The following is a 20,217-nucleotide window of genomic DNA, read 5'->3' on the forward strand; positions in this document are numbered from 1 at the left end:
CTTGGTGGTAGATGAGAAGTCCGAGGGAACAGTTGGTGCAAGTCTCGTGGTGGTCTTTGAGTTGCGCAACTACCTCTTGAATTTTGTCACCAAACAAATTGTCCCCTGTGCATGGAAGGTCTGCTAACCTGTCCTGGACTTCCTGGCGTAAGTCAGAGGATTTAACCCATGCCCAGCGTCTGGCGCTTATTCCTGCCGCTGAAACTCTGGAGGCAGTATCAAAGATATACGCTGTTCTGACCTCGTGTTTTCCCAGCATCGAGTCCCTTCTGGAGGATGATAGACAATCCTTCTCGAATTCTTCAGGCAGGCATTCAGTGAAGTCTTGGACTTGTTTCCAGAATTCCTGGTGTATTGCATATTGTATAGCTGGTGTTGGTAACACAGGGGACAGGGGTTGGAGGTTGAGCAGGCACTGCTGGAGGGTCCACAGGGATTTGTGGAGTCTCGGCACCTGGCACCGTTGCAGGTGGGGAATGCCTCGGTGTCCCAGGTCCGGAGGAGGATGGGGGTGCCTCTCCCCGGGACTTCTTGGACGGCGGCTCACCCAAAGTCTATGCCGATGGTTTGTCTGTGGTGGCACCGGATGAGGATTCGCGTTGGTGCCGGTGCTTCTAGCGATGCTCGGTCCAGTCCTTCTCCGGTGCAGAGGATGTTGAAGCCTTTGAGCGGGACGATGCCGGTGACGGCCGGTCACCGGTGTTCAGATGTTGATGGAGAAGGAGTCAAGAATGAAGAAAGTTTCCGACTATGCGCTTTTGGCTGGAGTCGATGGAGACAAGCGCTTAGAGGCGAACAGGTGCTCCATTTTCTCTGGGCGGGTGCGGCGGCCTTTTGAGGTCATTTGGGTACAACTAGTGCACCGTTGGAACGTCGTGGGAAGACCCCAAGCATAAGACACAGAAGTCACGAGGGTCCGTAATGGACATAGCCCTCGGACACTCGGGGCACTTTCGAAAACCAGTCACCATTTCGAAAAAAAGGGGTGGCACTTGGTCGGCACCGATAGGAACACAGCCAGGAACCAACCACAAGATACGTGGTAAACTTGCTGGTGTTAGCAGAGGTCAGCGGTCGATGGGGGACCCCGGGACAGGGAAATATTTTTTAAAATTGAGGAAAAAGTTCCGTGAGGAAAAAAATTGTGATAAATTCTCACAGAGCTCCTAAGAACCGCGAGGAAACTGCTGCGTGGAAAAAATAGACTGAAGGGGGACCCCTGATGGATGCAGGGTTAGTGGCATGCTGGGCATGCTCAGTGTGCCAAAGTTCTAGAAACTTTGACAAAAGTGTTTCGTGATAGGGCTCCATCTGATGATGTCACCCATATGTGAGGACTACCATCCTGCTTGTCCTGGGAGAAAGAGCAAAGGCCTTTACCGCTGCTAGTCTTTCAGTTGTTTCTTTCTTTATAGCTAAGTCCACACCAGAGAGCCAGCTAATGGAAAGAGGCACTCTACTGAGGGAAAGATCCGCAGATATCACCTCAGGAAAACCTGACTGAGGGAGGGACCATAAGGTATCACACCACAGAAGAGGGGGGGCAAATTAATTTCATTTTCTCCTTTAAAAAAAACTTTTTTAGGGAGAAGCATATCTACCATCTGCTGGAGATGGAGAATACTGGTGGGATGTCAGTGCAGGGGTATATATACCATGATGGCAGCTTTGCTCCATCTCCATCTGCTAGTAGAGGTGAATAACCCACTGGCGTGGATTAACATGTGTGAATGCTAAGAAAAAAAGTTGTTAGTACTTGGCATTATAGTTTTCCCATTTAAAGGAAGTAGACAAAACTCATTAGAAAGTTGGTCTTATACAATGCCATTAAAAGAAACATAAACCCAAACAACACTGGTAAATTGTATGAGGATCCAAAATATATATGTTTTTTTGGTTTTTTTTGGCTATCAACCCGACCTCATACGTTTTTCAAAGAGCTTTGAACATCAATGCTCTTAATACTGAACACCACATATATTGAAATTCGCATGTGTGTTGTGGTTTTTTTAAATCATTGGTCATGGTTGTAAGCCCATTTTCTTTCATTTAAATTATTTTTCATTTTTCTTCTTTTATAATTTTTGTTAAATCCTTTTTAAAATATATTAAAATACTGTAGAAAGTACTTATCTTTAGTGATAGTTATTATCTCAGTTAACTGCTGAGTGCCATGAACTCTATATCAGAACGCCGGAGTAATGAAAGAACTGTGCCCAACACGGCTCGTGTTTCTTTTTCGCTTCTTCAGGGGCATTGTAAAGTTATATTCAACCTATTTCTTATGTCTGCCGACTTCCAACCACAACACACATGCGAATTTCAATATATGTGGTGTTCAGTATTAAGAGCATTGATGTTCAAAGCTCTTTGAAAAACGTTTGAGGTCGGGTTGATAGCCAAAAAAAACAAAAAAACATATATATTTTGGATCCTCATACAATTTACCAGTGTTGTTTGGGTTTAGAGTTGAGATACATATGATAGAAGCAGTTTTTTTGAAATTAAAAGAAACATGGCAGATAAAGACCATATGGCCTGTCTATTCTGCTCATCTTAACCAACTACTCAGCTCTAAAATCCCTACCCCTTCTTTCAGAGATTGCTTGTACTTAGCTATCCCATGCCTTCTTGAATTTAGGTACTGCCCATGTTTCTACCACTTTCGCTGGAAGGCAGTTCCATGCATCTATCATCATCTCTGTAAAGAAATATTTCCTTAGAATTACTTCTCCGTTCACTCCCATCCTATGATCCATGCATGAGCTATTATACATTTTTCTAAATCAACTTGATTTTTGCTAAAGCAGCAATCCAATTGCTTCACTGAAAAATACATGACAGTCCACTTGTAACATTGGAAGCATGGAATTAGATTTGAAATCAGCTACCTGGGAATTTAAAAACACTGTACTTAAAAAAAAAAATCTGGGTTTAGCACTGCTCACACACTAAACTGTTGACTGGGTTATGCCACATCTCATGTAAACGCCATCCTGTATGTCATGACTATTTTTATGTTTTCAAATAAAGGTTTCATGTGAATATGACATTTCATTACATATTGTATAATCTTCCAGCTAGTTCAATACCAACCTGAAAGCAATCGTGATCCTGACCACGTATCAGTAGGCGTAAGCTCTGAGTTGCAGATGGAGAGTCATTTCTAAGGACTAGTTTCTGTTGACTAAAAAGCACATTTATTAAACCTAATTTGTTTTTTTAATGAAAAAAGTGAAACATTAAGTCCAAAGCACAAGATTACTGCTTAATACAAATACCACAATAAGCACATCTATATCATTTAATGGTGAGTAGAAAATTGATAAGGCTCCTCTGTCGACATGCCAAATTACACAAATGAAAAAAAGATTAACATTTTGGAGCAGTATAATTCACAAAACATATTTGGAAAATGTAAATCACAACACTTTGTAGACAATTCGGTTGGTTGTTAAAATCATTTGCAATAGTTTTACATAAGGAAGTTGCACTGTGCTCCATTTAATTCTTACAAGGAAATATTGCTAGTTTTTTTTTAAACTCCTCTTACTATCATGAATCTAGTACAACAAAGTTCTGCTCTGCTGATCCTCATCAGAATTACATGCATTATTCAATCAGATATACTAGACAGGAATATAGGTTTGGCAGATAAAAAGTGGACTCAATAAAGGAGAACTTTACACAAATTTAAAAGCTTGACAAGAAGTGAAAAATCCCTGGCACCCTGTCACACAGATGACTAAAATGTCATTCCTAGTGCTTGCTTCACCCTCAGTCATGCTGCCCTAAGGAGAGAACAGATATTGGAACAGCCAGGACCTAGGAAAGAGTGATGTTGGTGCAGTCAGAGAAGGGGGGACAATCCTATTCCACCAGACGGTGGCTTTTACTAGCTAGTAAATACTCCTTGCAGATTGTGGTGCTTTCGTTTCTCCCTAAGGCCTGGTTCAAAGCAACCATTTTCCCTCCATGATGTTCTGACACAGTAAGGTGTTTTGTTTTTTTTTAAATTTATTTATTATTTTTATATACCGACATTTGATCTCAATTGAGATATCACACCGGTTTACATTCAGGTACTGTAGGTATTTCTCTATCCCCAGAGGGCTTACAATCTAAATTTTTGTACCTCAGGCAATGATGGTAAAGTGACTTGCTCAAGGTCACAAGGAGCGACAGCAATATGGCCTGTGCATCTGTGAATCGAGAGATGAACACTGTCATTTCTTTTTTCACATTTTAGTATGATCATTGCTGTGATTTGTAGGCTGAAATATTACCCTGTGAAAACTGATTAAAAAAAAAAAAGCCAAAATTAAATACTTTATTCTCAATTCAAGCATCCTCAGACTGTACAACTTTTCTTTTGGTTCCATATCCTCTCTTCATTAGTGAAGATTCCGAAAATTTCAACGGACTCTTATAAGCTTCAGTAGGATGATGTTTATAGATTGTATTGTCCAAATGCTTGAACATTTTCTTTCATCTTTTTTTCTCACATTATTTGTACTTGATGATTTATTACATCCTGTCTACTACTACAAGATACCGAATATGTTTTTTTTTTGTTTTTTTCCTTTTTCTTGGCAGTACTCATTCTATTTTATGACACACTTATCCTAATGCAAGCAAACGTTTTATAATGCCCCACAGTTTTTCTTTTTCCCCTTGTTTTAACAGAGATTATTCTTCTGGCAAGACTGTATAAACTCATTGCAATGGGCTGTGGTATATAAATGGCTTTTTCTAACTTTGTGTTACTATCCACAGCTAGGAAATGACTACTTACCTGATAATTTCCTTTTCTTTAGGACAGTCAGATGAATCCAGAACAAGTGGGTTATGCACTTCTACCAGTAGATGGAGCTAAATGACGACACACTATATAAACGCCTGCTGTGAAATCAGCCTGCCAGTATTCTCTTCAAAAGCAACCTTAACCTTTCCTCATAGGGGAATCGTTCCATCCCCATGATAAGGCCATCGCGGAAAGATTAAATGATTTCTGTGCTTCGGTGTTTACTGAAGAGGATGTTGGGGAGGTACCCGTAATGGAGAAGGTTTTCATGGGTAATGATTCAGATGGACTGAATCAAATCACGGTGAACCTAGAAGATGTGGTAGGCCTGATTGACAAACTGAAGAGTAGTAAATCACCTGGACCGGATGGTATACACCCCAGAGTTCTGAAGGAACTAAAAAATGAAATTTCAGACCTATTAGTAAAAATTTGTAACTTATCATTAAAATCATCCATTGTACCTGAAGACTGGAGGATAGCAAATGTAACCCCAATATTTAAAAAGGGCTCCAGGGGCGATCTGGGAAACTACAGACCGGTTAGCCTGACTTCAGTGCCAGGAAAAATAGTGGAAAGTGTTCTAAACATCAAAATCACAGAACACATAGAAAGACATGGTTTAATGGAACAAAGTCAGCATGGCTTTACCCAGGGCAAGTCTTGCCTCACAAATCTGCTTCACTTTTTTGCAGGAGTTAATAAACATGTGGATAAAGGTGAACCAGTAGATATAGTATACTTGGATTTTCAGAAGGCATTTGACAAAGTTCCTCATGAGAGGCTTCTAGGAAAAGTAAAAAGTCATGGGATAGGTGGCGATGTCCTTTCGTGGCTTGCAAACTGGCTAAAAGACAGGAAACAGAGTAGGATTAAATGGTCAATTTTCTCAGTGGAAGGGAGTGGACAGTGGAGTGTCTCAGGGATCTGTATTGGGACCCTTACTTTTCAATATATTTATAAATGATCTGGAAAGAAATACGAGTGAGATAATCAAATTTGCAGATGACACAAAATTGTTCAGAGTAGTTAAATCACAAGCAGATTGTGATAAATTGCAGGAAGACCTTGTGAGACTGGAAAATTGGGCATCCAAATGGCAGATGAAATTTAATGTGGATAAGTGCAAGGTGATGCATATAGGGAAAAATAACCCATGCTATAATTACACAATGTTGGGTTCCATATTAGGTGCTACAACCCAAGAAAGAGATCTAGGTGTCATAGTGGATAACACTTTGAAATCGTCGGTACAGTGTGCTGCGGCAGTCAAAAAAGCAAACAGAATGTTGGGAATTATTAGAAAAGGAATGGTGAATAAAACGGAAAATGTCATAATGCCTCTGTATCGCTCCATGGTGAGACCGCACCTTGAATATTGTGTACAATTCTGGTCGCCGCATCTCAAAAAAGATATAATTGCGATGGAGAAGGTACAGAGAAGGGTTACCAAAATGATAGGGGGAATGGAACAACTCCCCTATGAGGAAAGACTAAAGAGGTTAGGACTTTTCAGCTTGGAGAAGAGACGACTGAGGGGGGATATGATAGAGGTGTTTAAAATCATGAGAGGTCTAGAACGGGTAGATGTGAATCGGTTATTTACTCTTTCGGATAGTAGAAAGACTAGGGGGCACTCCATGAAGTTAGCATGGGGCACATTTAAAACTAATCGGAGAAAGTTCTTTTTTACTCAACGCACAATTAAACTCTGGAATTTGTTGCCAGAGGATGTGGTTAGTGCAGTTAGTATAGCTGAGTTTAAAAAAGGATTGGATAAGTTCTTGGAGGAGAAGTCCATTACCTGCTATTAAGTTCACTTAGAGAATAGCCACTGCCATTAGCAATGGTTACATGGAATAGACTTAGTTTTTGGGTACTTGCCAGGTTCTTATGGCCTGGATTGGCCACTGTTGGAAACAGGATGCTGGGCTTGATGGACCCTTGGTCTGACCCAGTATGGCATTTTCTTATGTTCTTAAGTCCTTATGTTACATTTACCCAGTCAATATTGGGGTAATTTAAATGTCACATTATTGCACTGCCAAACTGGTTTGCTTCCCTGATTTCTCTTAGCATTTCATCATCTGTCTGACCATTTTGTCCAGGTGGATGGTAGTATACTCCTATCACTATACTCTTACCCAACACACATGGGATTTCTACCCATATAGATTCTACTGAACATTTAGTCTCTTGTATGATCTTTATCCTGTTAGACTCTATACCCTCCCGGACATAAAGTGCCACACCCCCACTAAGTTGATCCTCCCTATCATTGCGATATAATTTGTACCATGATATAGCACTTTCCATTGGTTATCCTCCTTCCACCAAGTCTCTGTGATGCCAATTATATCAATCTCATCATTTGCTGCTATACACTCTAACTCTCCCATCTTACTTCTTAGATTTCCGGCATTGGCATACAGGCATTTGGTTTTAACAACCTGCTTTTCAGTTGTTTGGGATAATTCGGAAATCATTAGCTTCGGTGATTTTTTACATATAGGCATATGGACTATGTTTGCTTTTAATGGAATCTCTCTGTTGGGATGCCCTAACTCTCCTGTTTCATTAGTATCCTTCAAGGATACATTTCTCCAAACCATGCACTGCTGAGTGACTGTCGGCTTTCCCCCTTGTTCTAGTTTAAAAGCTGCTCTCTCTCCTTTTTGAAAGTTAGTGCCAGCAGCTTGGTTCCACTCTGGTTAAGGTGAAGCCCATCCTTTTGGCTAAGTCTCCCCTTTCCCCAAATGTTTCCCCAGTTCCTTACAAACTTAAATCCCTCTTCCCTGCACCATCATCTCATCCACGGATTGAAACTCTGGAGCTCTGCCTGCCTCTGGGGTCCTGCATGTGGAACAGGAAGCATTTCAGAGAATGCCACTCTGGAGGTTCTGGATTTCAGCTTCCTACCTAAAATCCTAAATTTGGCTTCCAGAACCTCTCTCCCACATTTTCCTATGTTGTTGGTGCCCACATGTACCAGGACAGCTGGCTCCTCCCCAGCACTGTCTATAATCCTATCTAGGTGACACGTGCGGTCTGCCACCTTCGCACCAGGCAGGCAAGTTACCAGGCGGTCCTCATGTCTACCAGCCACCCTGCTATCTACATTTCTAATAATCGAATCACCAACTATGATGGCCAGCCTAACCCTTCCCTCCTGGGCAGTAGCCCTGGGAGACTTGTCCTCAGTGTGAGAGAACAATACATCACCTGGAGAGCAGGTCCTTGCTATAGGATCACTTCCTGCTACACCAGGGTGATGTTCTCCTACTGGGAGACCTTTCTGATCCAAGGCAGCACTGGGGTTGCCAGACTGGATTTGAGACTTGGCTACTATGTCCCTGAAGGTCTCATCGATGTACCACTCTGTCTGCCTCAGCTCCTCCAAGTCTGCTACTCTAGCCTCCAGAGATCGGACTCGTTCTCTGAGAGCCAGGAGCTCTTTGCACAGAGTGCACACATACAATCTCTCACCGGCGCGTAAAAAAATCATACATGTGACACTCAATGCAAAAGACTGGAAAGCCCCCCTCTTGCTGCTAGACTGCTGCCTTCATCTTAGTTTTGAGTTCCTAGTTAAGTTTAGGATACTAAGGGAGTTGGAATGAGAGTACTTTAAATTTTCAGGTGAATTTACTAATTAATCAGCTAGTGTCCTACAAGGGGATGATTAAACTTTCAGTAAGGGCTGGTACAATAGTATGATTTAGATAAGACTTTGATTGATTTGTAATGAGAAAGTGTCTCGTGCCTAAAAATCAAGGGTTGAGAGGGTGGGAAAGACAGACACTAGAATTAACTATCTCTGGCTTGCTTATTACCTCAGACACACACAAACTCTAAATAATATATCCCTTAATTTCAGTGGAAGCTGGGGCTGTGGAAGTCAATCCCTGGATCGCTTGCGGTGATCTCTGGACTCCTCTCCCGGGGGATGCTGGGAGCAATATGCAGATGAGCCTTCCAGTCCTCCTTTACATCGGTTCAAAAGGTGGGACCGTTAATGCTTCCAATACTATATTCAAGTCCCAAGGTATTGCCGGTTTTGTGATTGGAGGTCTGAATTTTAAGGCACCCTTCATGAATCGAGATACTAGAGGGTGAGAGGATATTGGTGTTCCTTGCACGGTTGTATGGTAGGCTGATGTGGTGCTGAGATTTACTCTTATGGAAGAAACTGCTAAATCAGAAATATATAGGTTATAAAGGTATTCAAGCAGATGCTCCGGGGAGGAAGAAACAGGGTTGAGGTCTGTTGAAGTGCACCAATGACGATATCTTTGCCATTTGCCTGCATAATTTTTCCTTGAGGATGGCTCTCTCAAAGAGATAAGAATGTCTAATCTCTATTGAATCTGGAGATGGCTTAATTCCCTTTCAATCTCCATGCTGTTACTTGAAGGGAGGCCTGCATTGGATGTAGTAGCGTTCCTACGTCCTGTGTCAGAAGGTCTGGTCTGCTCAGTAGGTGGACTGGTGGATGAATTGAAAAGTGCATTAGGTAGGCATACCAGGGTTATCTGGGCCATGCTGGTGCTATGAGAATGAGATCTGTCTCGTCCACTATGCATTTTGTAGTATTCAAGTTAACAGTGGAATTGGAGGAAATGTACATACAGGGTGGTCCATGGAAAAGTAGCCTGCCTGCGTGGCACTGGTATTGGAGGCAGGCTACTTTTCCATGGGCCACCCTGTAGTAGATACTTTGTCCACTTAAGAAGGAAAGCATACTGCTTTATTCTGCGGTGACTTGGGAATAGAGAGCAGAAGTTTTGAAGCTTTGTGTTTTGTTCGGTTGCAAATAGGTATGTGTGGAGTTCCCCATTCCTTGAAGAGGGAGAATACTATCTCTTGGTGAAGGTCCCATTCATGAGGATGAAATATTCTGTTAAGGAGGTCAGCCTCTATGTTCGTTATTCCTGGGAGACAGTTTGCTTGTAAATGTATGGAGAGAATCAGGGCCCACTTTTTATTTTATTTATTTTTATATTCCGCTTTTTACACTTTTTTAAGCACTTCAAAGCAGATTACATTCCAGGTACTGTAGGTACTTCCCTGTCCCAAGAGGGCTTATAATCTAAGTTTGTACCTGAGGCAATGGAGGGTAAAGTGACTTGCCCAAGGTTACAAGGCAAGTGACCTTGCAAAGAATCCGTGAACCTGACTCGCCTTCTTTGTTTATGTAGAACATAGCTACACGATTCTCTGTGTAGACCATGACAGTTTTGTTGTATAGGATGTGGGAGAACATTTTGATTGCATATTGTACTGCTTGCAGCTCCAGAAGATTGATTTGGAACAAGCACTCATTAGGGGACCTAAGGCCTTGTGTCTTGAGGCCTAATACATGAGCTCCCCATCCTTTTGTGGATGCATCTGTGGTTAGTACTATTTGATGAGTCTGGTTCTGAAAAAGGGCGCCCTACTGTAAAGTTCCTGGGGTCGGCCACCACTTCAAGTTGTAAGACATTGGTTGGGTTTGTTTTATTTTCTTTGAAGTGGGATGGCAGTGCTGCAACCATTGAGTTTTTAGGCCTCATTGCAGGCGCATGTTTAGACGAGTATGGGGAACTACATACATGGCCGCTGCCATGTGCCCCGATATTGTTAGGACCTGTCGAGCTGATGTGGAAGCAATAGCAGTGTTGAGGCTAGATTTTGAAACATCTCTATTCTTTCCTGTGGGAGGAATGCCTTGCAAAGGCATGTGTTTAAAATTGTGTGTATGAACTGCAACATTTAAGATGGGTTCAGGTGTGATTTTTCGTATTTGACAATGAAGCCTAAAGTTTTGAGGCAAGTGATTGTTTGAATCAGGTGTCTTTGTAATAGACTTGGGTTTTTGGCTACTATCATCCAATCATCTAAGTATGGAAACAGTTGTATTCCTTTCTTTCAGAGGTGGGCCACAGCTACTAATAGGCATTTGGTGAATACTCTGGGTACAGAGGAGAAGCCAAATGGGAGGACAGTGTACTGATAATGGATCGAGTTCACCTATAAACAAAGGTAAAGCCATGAATTTGAGTACATCAGGATGTGGGTATATGCATCCTTGAGGTCCAGAGAGCACATCTAATTGTTGGGTTGTAAAAAGGATTAAATTGTTTTCAGAGATAACATCTTGAACTTTTCTTTCCGAGGGTGTTTGTTTAGAGGCCTGAGGTCCAGAATCGGATGTAATCCTCCACTCTTCTTGGGAATGAGGAAATTCTGGGAATAAAATCCATGATTAATGATGTGGCAGTTCTTGAATCGCATGCTGACATAGGAGTAATTGTATCTCCTGGAGTAGGACTGGAATTTCCTAATTTCTGAGAAGGTGGAGATAGGCGTGGTAAATTTGGACAATGGACAGAACTCACTGAATTGAGGTTAAACTGGGCCACTGGTTCACAAAGAATTTCAGCTTGTCTCCTCTACCAGAGGGTCCAACGTCCCGGGTCCAGGCAGTTGGCATACACTCCCTACGACCCAGGAAAACACTGTCCCCAAAGTTGACTGAGGCGCTTGCTAGTGCTTGGTGGCTTTCTGCTGCCTGGGACAGCCATGGGAGCCCTGTTGACAGAAGCAAGAGAGCGGAGGACAGTACTTCCTTTGGAGAAAGACAGACTTCCTCTGTCCCGGTCTCATCGGCCTCCTAGAAGAGCAGGTTGGGTCCGGAGTGCTGGCAGAGAGGGTTTCATGGTGGTCCTTCAGCTGGGCCACAAAGTTCCTCACCCTATCTTTGAAGAGATTATTTTACAGTACACAGCATGTTGGCGAGTAGTTGGCGAGTAGTTTTTGTACCTCCGGTAGAAGATCCATGGCCTGCAGCCATGTCATTCTGCAGGCGCAAATTCCCACTGCAGAGACCCTTGATGCAGTCTCAAAAACATCGTAGATCGCTGAGACCTTGTGTTTTCTGTACTCCAGGCCCTTATGCACCAGCGACATGAAGGTGTCCTACTGCTGAGGCAGCTGCTCTACCACCTCCTGCACCTGCTTCCAGATGTCCCATGAGTAGTGGCTCATGTAGAGCTGGTAGGAAGCAATGCGGGCAATAAGCATGGCCTCTTGAAAACCATTCCTTCCAAGAGCTTCCGCTGCTCTGTGGTCCTTCCCCAGGGGCACTGAGGAATGGATCAGAGACCGCTTCGCTCTCTTGAAAGCAGATTCAATCACCACAGACTGGTGGGGCAACTGTTTATCGAATCCGGGATCCTTCTTGATGAGTTAAATCCAGTCAGCTTTCTTATTCCCGGAAGGCACTGCGAGCAGTGATTCCTTAAGGATCTCGTGTACCGGGACTGCCACAATCTCTTTAGGAGGCTCCATGAACTGAAGGATCTCAAGAATCATATGCCTGGCATCCTCCATCAACAACTGAAACGGGATGGCTTCCACCATCGCCTTCACAAACCCTGAGAAGGTTTAAGTCCTCAGGTGGGGACTTTCCTCACTCTTCTGGAGAAGGGTCAAAGGGGTATCCCTCTCCCTAGGGGTCACAGAGACCCTCTTCCTCACTGTAACCCACAGGGGATGGGACCCCAGGTGCTCAGTCATTGTCCAGAAGTGCAGGCACTGGCGAAGCTGGATGGGAGGCTACAACTCTTGGTGTCTCCCCCGGCCTAGGTGGAGCTTCCTTTTTGAAGGAACCGGCAACTACCACCATATCAGTAGGAGGAGGCCTCGATGACCCACCGGACACCGATGCATTCCCGGAAACAGACACTAGCTGGGTCAGTAATGCACCAAAGAGCACGCTGAGCATCGAAAGTAGCGGTTCCAGGTACTAGCTCCAGTGCAGTCGTTGCCACAGTACTAATGCCCTGCGGCACCCATTCCACTGCCAGCTCAAATGTTGCCAACATCAACTGGGAGGAAGGAGGGGTGGCCAGATATTCAGACCCATGAGGCGGATTGGTGACTGGCATGGATCCCCGGTACCGATGGAGAACTGCACTCCTTGCCACAGGGTCGCTTCGGAGGCATCGCAGTATGAGCCTGTGTCTCCCCGAGCATCTATGAGGGCCAGCACCAATGTTTCTTTGGCTTCCCTCGATGCTCGGACCAGTCCTTCCCCGGTGCTGAGGCCGATGAGGAAACAGACTACCTCAGCCTGGAGGAGATAGATGGTGGTCTGTCTCAGTCACCCCTATCTACCAATGGAACTGGTGGTCCTCGCTGATGTCGATGGCGCATTGTCCATCGGTGCAGCTCTAAGGTCCATCGCTGCCAATACCTATGGCTCAATCTTGTTTGGCCTGAAGAGCTGCTCCTTCTTGTCGAGCCAAAGTAGATGTCACTTCGAGGTCATCTGGATAAATATGCAGCAATCCCAGTCGTCATTTGTTCCCCTAGGCAGAGGAACAATTTTGTGATGATCTGTAATGGATATAGTCCTCGGGTATCTGGAGTATTGCTGAAAACTGGATGTGGCCATAACAAGATGAAAGTAAAGGACCGCAAAATCAAACCATGGTAGCGGGCGTCGATGGCTGGTGGGAATCTAAGCACTGCCGCCACGGGGCAATCGACCATGAAAGGAAACTTACCTGAAATATTGAAAACCCTGACTAGGAGTATTATGGGGAAGCAGTGAGAAAGACCAGGCTTCGCAAAATGTGAGGAAAATCTGCTAGGAAAAAATGTTTTCCTTAAAGCCAAAAAACAACCAAAGTGAGCTCCCTCACACCGTGATGATTACAGCTCCTCAGAAAGAGAGACTGGAGAGGGACCCCACTTTGACACATGGTATAGAACATTCTGGGCATACTCAGTGTGCCTAATCAAAGTTCTAGAAACTTTGACATAAGTTTTTCACTTTGGGGCTCCATCTGATTATGTCATCCATGTGGGAGGACTACCATCCTTCTTGTCCTCTGAGAAAGACCTAGAGTCTGTTTTCTATCTTTTAACCAGTTCCCAATCCACAATAAGACAATGCCCCCTATCCCATGGTTTTTTAATTTTGTAAGTTGTTGCTCATGAGGAACTTTGTCAAATGCTTTTTGGAAATCCAGGTCCACTATATCAACTGACTCACTTTCATCCACATGCTTATTTACAACCTCAAATAATGTAGCAGACTGGTGAGGCAAGACTTCCCTTGGTTAAATCCATGTTGGCTTTGTCACATTTAACCATGCTTATGTATATGTTCAACAATTTTTTTCTTTATGAGTCTCACATAGCACAGACAGACTCACTGGTCTGTAGTTTCCTGGATCACCCCTTGATCCCTTTTTAAAAATTGTTGTTACATTGGGAACTCTCCAGTCTTGGGTACCATAGACTATTTTAATGATAGTTTACAAATTACTAATAGCAGGTCCACAATTTCTTTTTTCAGTTCTTTCAGGACTCTGGAATGTATACCATCTGGTGAACACAAAAGGAATAGATGCCGTTATCTTTTCCAAATACTTTATTGATGCAGAGACGTTCCAGATAAATTGCCCGACTCTGGCCGAGTTTCGCGGCCTTCTAGCCGCTGCCTCAGGGGCTCCAAAATTCAAATCATTAATAATTGTTTGATCCACTCAAATCAGATAATGTGCCAACGATGATAAAACAACTTCACAACGATGGGTCCAAACACAGATTTGTGTGTAAACCGCAGTCTCTGCTATGCAGCTAATGTGAGCTGTCTTTCGGTATAGCAGAGACTGCGGTTTACACACAAATCTGTGTTTGGACCCATCGTTGTGAAGTTGTTTTATCATCGTTGGCACATTATCTGATTTGAGTGGATCAAACATTATTAATGATTTGAATTTTGGAGCCCCTGAGGCAGCGGCTAGAAGGCCGCGAAACTCGGCCAGAGTCGGGCAATTTATCTGGAACGTCTCTGCATCAATAAAGTATTTGGAAAAGATAACGGCATCTATTCCTTTTGTGTTCACCTGACGGTATCATAGATCGCCTACCTCTATGTATACCATCTGGCCTAGGTGATTTGCTACTCTTTAGTTTGTCAATTTGCCCTAAACAACATCTAGGTACACATTTGTTTCAGTTCTGCTGAATCATAGGCTCTGAATATCATTTCTAGCATGGGTATCTCTCTCTCATCTTCCTCAGAGAATACCAAAGCAAAGAATTCATTTAGTCTCTCTGCTATGGCTTTTTCACCGCTACGTGCCTCTCTCACTGTCCAGTGTTGGCAGGGAAACTGTTTAATTCAAGTGAAAATCCAAGATTACCTTCGGCAAAAAGAATAGTTCACAGCTGTAATGCCCCCGGAGTCACTTGCAGAAACTGTTCCCAAGAAGACAAGGCTTGCAGTTCGGAAAGTCTAGGTGCAGAACAAACTGCCACAACAAACACCGCCTTCAGAGTAAGTAACCTCAAGGAGAGAGTACACATTGGTAGGAAGGTGAGAACCACCAGAAAATCCAGAACCAGATTAAGACTCCACAAGCACACCGGCAACCGCAAAGGAGGAGTAAGATAGTTCACCCCTTTCAAGAACCGGGACACATCTGGATGGGTTCACTATTCACCTGACTTCAGAAACAGGCAAGAGCTGCCACCTGTACCTTTCAAGGAATTAAGCGCGAAAACCTTAACCCATCCTGCAAAAAATTCCAAACTGAGCAGGATTAACAGAACAAGGATGAACCCCTTGTTCCTTACACCAAGCCTCAAACACTCGCCAAACCCGAACATAGACTAAAGAAGTGGAGAACTTTAACGCTCAAAGCAAGGTGGAAATTGCAGCAGTGGAGTATCCATGCTTCAATAACCGAGCCCTCTCAGGGGCCATACTGTAAGAGAAAAGAGAGACAGAACTTCATGAAGAATAAGCCCATGCCACAGCAGATCCCCATGGACCAGTAATCGGAGAGGGGAGTCCACCAGGATCCTCTGCAGATCTGTGATCCACAGCCTCCTGGGCCAAACTGGCGCCACCAGAAGCACCATCCCCATGGGTATCTTGATCCTCAAACATTCTGCCCAACACGGGCCACAGGGAAAAAGCATATAGAAGCTTGCATTCTGGCCAAACCTTCCCAAGGGCATCAATGCCCAAAGACTTCAGATCTCTCCTGCATATGAAAAAGTGAAGAACCTTGGCATTGTGTAATATTACTAGCACATTTAGAAACAGGAAGACCCAGTGGCTTACTAAAAACTGAAACGGTTTGTTAGACAATTTCCATTCTCCTGGATCCAGACTCTGTCTGCTGAGAAAGTCAGCTTTTACATTGTCTTTTGCTACAATGTGAGAGGCTATCTCCTGAAAATGTACTTCTGCCCATTCCATGAGTTTGGCTATTTCCTGCGACACTTACTGACTCTTGGTTCCTCCCTTGGAGACTGAGGAAAGCCACCATTGTTGCACTGTCTGACATTATTTAGACCACTCGCCACTGCAAACTGTCGACAAATCACAAGCATGCCAGCTGAGTGATACGGGCTTCCAGCCGATTGATGCTCCAGAGAGAATCCTCTGTACTCTAGTGCCCCTGCCTGTCAACTTCCTGACAGTGATCCCCCCCCCCCAACCATGGAGGCTCACATCAGTCATGTGTACTAGTCAGCCAATACAGTGTCCATAGGGCAACACCCTCTCTTAGATCTGCTTGCAACCACCATCGCAGTTGGATGCTGATGTCCACTAGTATGTGAAGCCTTCTGAGTAGTCCTAAAAGTGTGGACTCCAACGTGCAGTGTGTGCTGAAGAGGACGCATATGTGCTCTTGCCCATGGAACCATCTCTAGGGTGGCTACCATCAACCAAAGCACCTGTAAGTGGTTCCATACCATCAGGCATATTTTTTCTGTCAATAGTCGCACCTACTCCATCAGTTTCTGAATGTGGATCTCAGGCAGGAACACCCTGTCTTGCTTCACGTCGAAAACGAACACCACGACACTCCAGTGTCTGGGATGGCAGTAGATTGCACTTAGACAAGCTCACTAACCAATCTAGTTCCTGCAGCAAGGAGATCACCTTGCATGAGGTCTGAAGTCACTTTCATACTCTTGGCCTGAACTAGTCGATTGTCAGCCTAGTCCACTGACTGCCTGAAGAAAGAACTGCAGCCCTTGAAAAAGTTCCACCCAAAAAAAGGCAGAAGGATCCATACCAAAACCAGGGGGCATCGGTCCTGCGCCTGAGTTGCCTTCCCCTGCTGAAGGACCAGTTAGAGGAGCCCCAAAACCAGGTGAAACCTCTAACAGGTCCTCCTCCGGTCTCATTTCCGCTTCATGCTATGATGTGCAGGGCTCCACAAAATCAGTCTGAGACTTCTCTCCCTGAGCCTTTAAGCAGCACTGACACAAGTTAGAGAGGACACCAGGTTGTGATGCCTGAATATGGGAAGAAGCAGAAAGGGCAAGGCGCTTAGGTTTCTTTGCTCCCAGCGCCATGGATAAACATCCAATAGCAGCACGCCCCCAAAGGCGACTGACAATTGTGTGCCCAGATGCATGCCCGCACAAACGAACCTAGACAGCGTGCCCAAAAACAAGCTCTGTCCAATAAGCACACCATATGGACGCCCAAAATGTAGGCGCCCAATATGTGGTCCAGGTAGGAGTTCACCTGAATTGTCCACCTGTTCACCCACTCAGGCATACAAGCGCAAACCGTCAGACACTTTCACGGCAGTCCTGCACGTAGAAAAATACGTGAACGCAGCTGTGGCCTACCATGCAGCATCTGACTAAAGCCTAAGAGAAGGGCCTAGGCAAAAAGGCTGCTCAACCTGTCAAGCTCCCTTGAAGATGGGAACGGATGTTGGATCGGCATGCTGAGGCTCGGAGTCCAGAAGAGGACTGGAATCCCTAAAATTATTCCCCCCCCCCTTTTTTTGTGAAGAATATATATTTACTCTTTACCTGAGCTCAGCCCGTCCAAGCCGTGTACAGAGTCAGTCTCCAGCTTTGGGGGGAGAGGGCAAAGGCCTTCACCGCCATGCCTTGTTTCTCTCTCTACAGATAAGTGCATGCCGGAAAACCACCTACCAGACCAAGTCACAGGAAGGGATCTGCAGATATCACCTCAGGAAAACTCAACTGAGGGAGGGACATTAATTTGCTCCGCTTTCCTCTGGTGATACCTTAATTTCCTTTTCTCCTTCTAAAATTGTTTTTTTTAAGCAATCCCCAGTAGGGAGATGCACGTCCACCTCCAGCAGCTGGAGGTGGACGTGCATCTCCCTACTGGGGATTGCTTAAAAATTTTTTAGAAGGAAATTAATATACACACACACACACACACACACACACACTATGACATCAGCTATGCTCCATCTTCACCTGCTGGTAGAGTTGCATAACCCACTGGTTATGGATTAACCTGCCCGAAAGCTAATGGATGGGGTAATTGAAATCGCCCATTATTACAGAGCTGTTGATTTTGTTAGATTCCCTAATTTCTTTTAGCATTTGTCTATTTGTTTATTCTGGCCAGGTGGATGATAATAAACCCCCACTGCTATTTTATTCCCCTTTTTACCAGAAATTTCTATCCATAAAGATTCAACACTGCATTTTGTTTCCTGCAGAACTTTTATCCTGTTTGGCTCAATGTCCTCTAATACATAGTGCCACCCCTCCACCAATTTGATCCATCTGAAATGTTTTAAATTGTGCATCATCATTGCCCTCAATGAGTTCAATAGAGGTAATAGCACACAAACGGGCCGATACAGTAAAGTCCGCGGGAGAGCTGGCGAATGCCCGCTCTCCCGGTGCGCGCGATTCACTATGCAAATTAGGCCCGGCGGTAAAAACAGGCAAAAGGAGGCGGTAGGGACACTAGCGCGTCCCTACCGCCTCCTTTTGGACCGGAGCGGCGGCTGTCAGCGGGTTTGACAGCCGACGCTCAATTTTGCCGGCGTCGGTTCTCGAGCCCGCTGACAGCCACGGGTTCGGAAACCGGACGCCGGCAAAATTGAGCGTCCGGTTTTCGACCCGCGAGTCGACTTAATTATTTTTTTTTTTTAATTTTACTTTTGGTAACTTTCAGGACCTCCGACTTAATATCGCCATGATATTAAGTTGGAGGATGCACAGAAAAGCAGTTTTTACTGCTTTTCTGTGCACTTTCCCAGTGCCCAAAGAAATTAGCGCCTACCTTTGGGTAGGCGCTAATTTCTGAAAGCAAAATGTTGAGATTACTTACCTGATAATCTTCGTTTCCTTAGTGTAGACAGATGGACTCAGAACGAATGGGTATAGTATGCTTGTGCTAGCAGTTGGAGACGGATCTGACGTCAGCACGGGTATATATACCCCCACAGGAAGCGTAGCAACTCAGTAATCTACCTTGCAAAAGCTGTTATGGATGTGTGTGTACTGACGCTCAGTGAAATAGTGAAACAGAATTCCCCCGACCGATTGATAGTAGCTGGAGACTGCCAGCATTCCCAACCGGAAGAAGTCAACACCTGCCAAAGGGGACGCTCTCATGTAAACGGATGACATGGCTTACCTTGAATCGGTGAAACCCATGTACACAGGCAGCTGGGCGGGATGCTGAGTCCATCTGTCTACACTAAGGAAAAGGAGATTATCAGGTAAGTAATCTCAACATTTCCTGGCGTGTAGCCAGATGGACTCCGAACGAATGGGATGTACAAAAGCTTTACTCCCAGCCTGGGCGGGAGGCTGCCTGAGGACCGTGTAGGACTGCCCTCACAAATGCTGTGTCCTCCCTGGCCTGGTCATCCAGACAGATAGAACCTGGAGAAGGTATGGAGGGAGGACCACGTCGCCGCTTTGCATATTTCTGCAGGCGACAGCATCCTGGATTCTGCCCAGGATGCCGCTTGTGCTCTGGTAGAATGAGCCTTGACCTGTAGAGGCGAGAATTCCCGGCCTCTACGTAAGCTGCTCTGATAATTTCTTTAATCCAGCGGGCGATGGTGGGCCGAGAGGCCGCTTCACCTTGTCTTTTCCCGCTGTGCAGGACGAACAGATGGTCCGTCTTTTGTACTGCTTCTGTCATTTCCAGGTATCTGGGCAGTAATCTGCCGATGTCGAGATGGCGGAGCAAATGCCCTTCTGATTTCTTCAAACCCGCCGTGGTTGGCAAGGATATGGTTTGGTTAAGATGAAACTGTGAAACCACTTTAGGTAGAAAGGAGGGAACCGTGCGAAGATGGATAGTCTCCGGGGTGATCCTGAGAAAGGGATCACGGCAGGACAGTGCTTGTAACTCCGAGATGCGGCGTGCTGAACACACTGCCAGCAAGAATACCACCTTCCAAGTTAGAGAACAAAGAGACAAGCCCCGAAGGGGTCTGAAGGTGGATCCCGCGAGGAAATCCAAAACAAGGTTGAGGTTCCACAGAGGCACTGGCCACTTCAGTGGCGGACGAATGTGCTTGACTCCTTTCAGGAAGCGAGAAACATCTGGGTGCTTGGCAATAGTCTTGCCGTCCCTCCTGGGCCCGTAGCAAGAC

The 20,217-nt window shown here is 44.8% G+C and overlaps 1 protein-coding gene across 3 annotated transcripts in view; it reads right to left on the reverse strand.

Moving 5' to 3' along the window:
• Positions 1-20,217, reverse strand: part of CEP192 (centrosomal protein 192) — a 1,292,743-nt gene that overhangs the window by 417,417 nt on the left and 855,109 nt on the right. For all 3 annotated transcript variants that reach the window (XM_029590939.1, XM_029590938.1, XM_029590940.1), the window contains one exon: positions 3,097-3,187. In XM_029590939.1, coding sequence (XP_029446799.1) covers positions 3,097-3,187 — 91 coding nt within the window. The remainder of the gene's footprint in view (positions 1-3,096; positions 3,188-20,217) is intronic.

Source organism: Rhinatrema bivittatum, chromosome 2 (genome assembly GCF_901001135.1).
Source record: "Rhinatrema bivittatum chromosome 2, aRhiBiv1.1, whole genome shotgun sequence".
NCBI lineage: Eukaryota > Metazoa > Chordata > Amphibia > Gymnophiona > Rhinatrematidae > Rhinatrema > Rhinatrema bivittatum.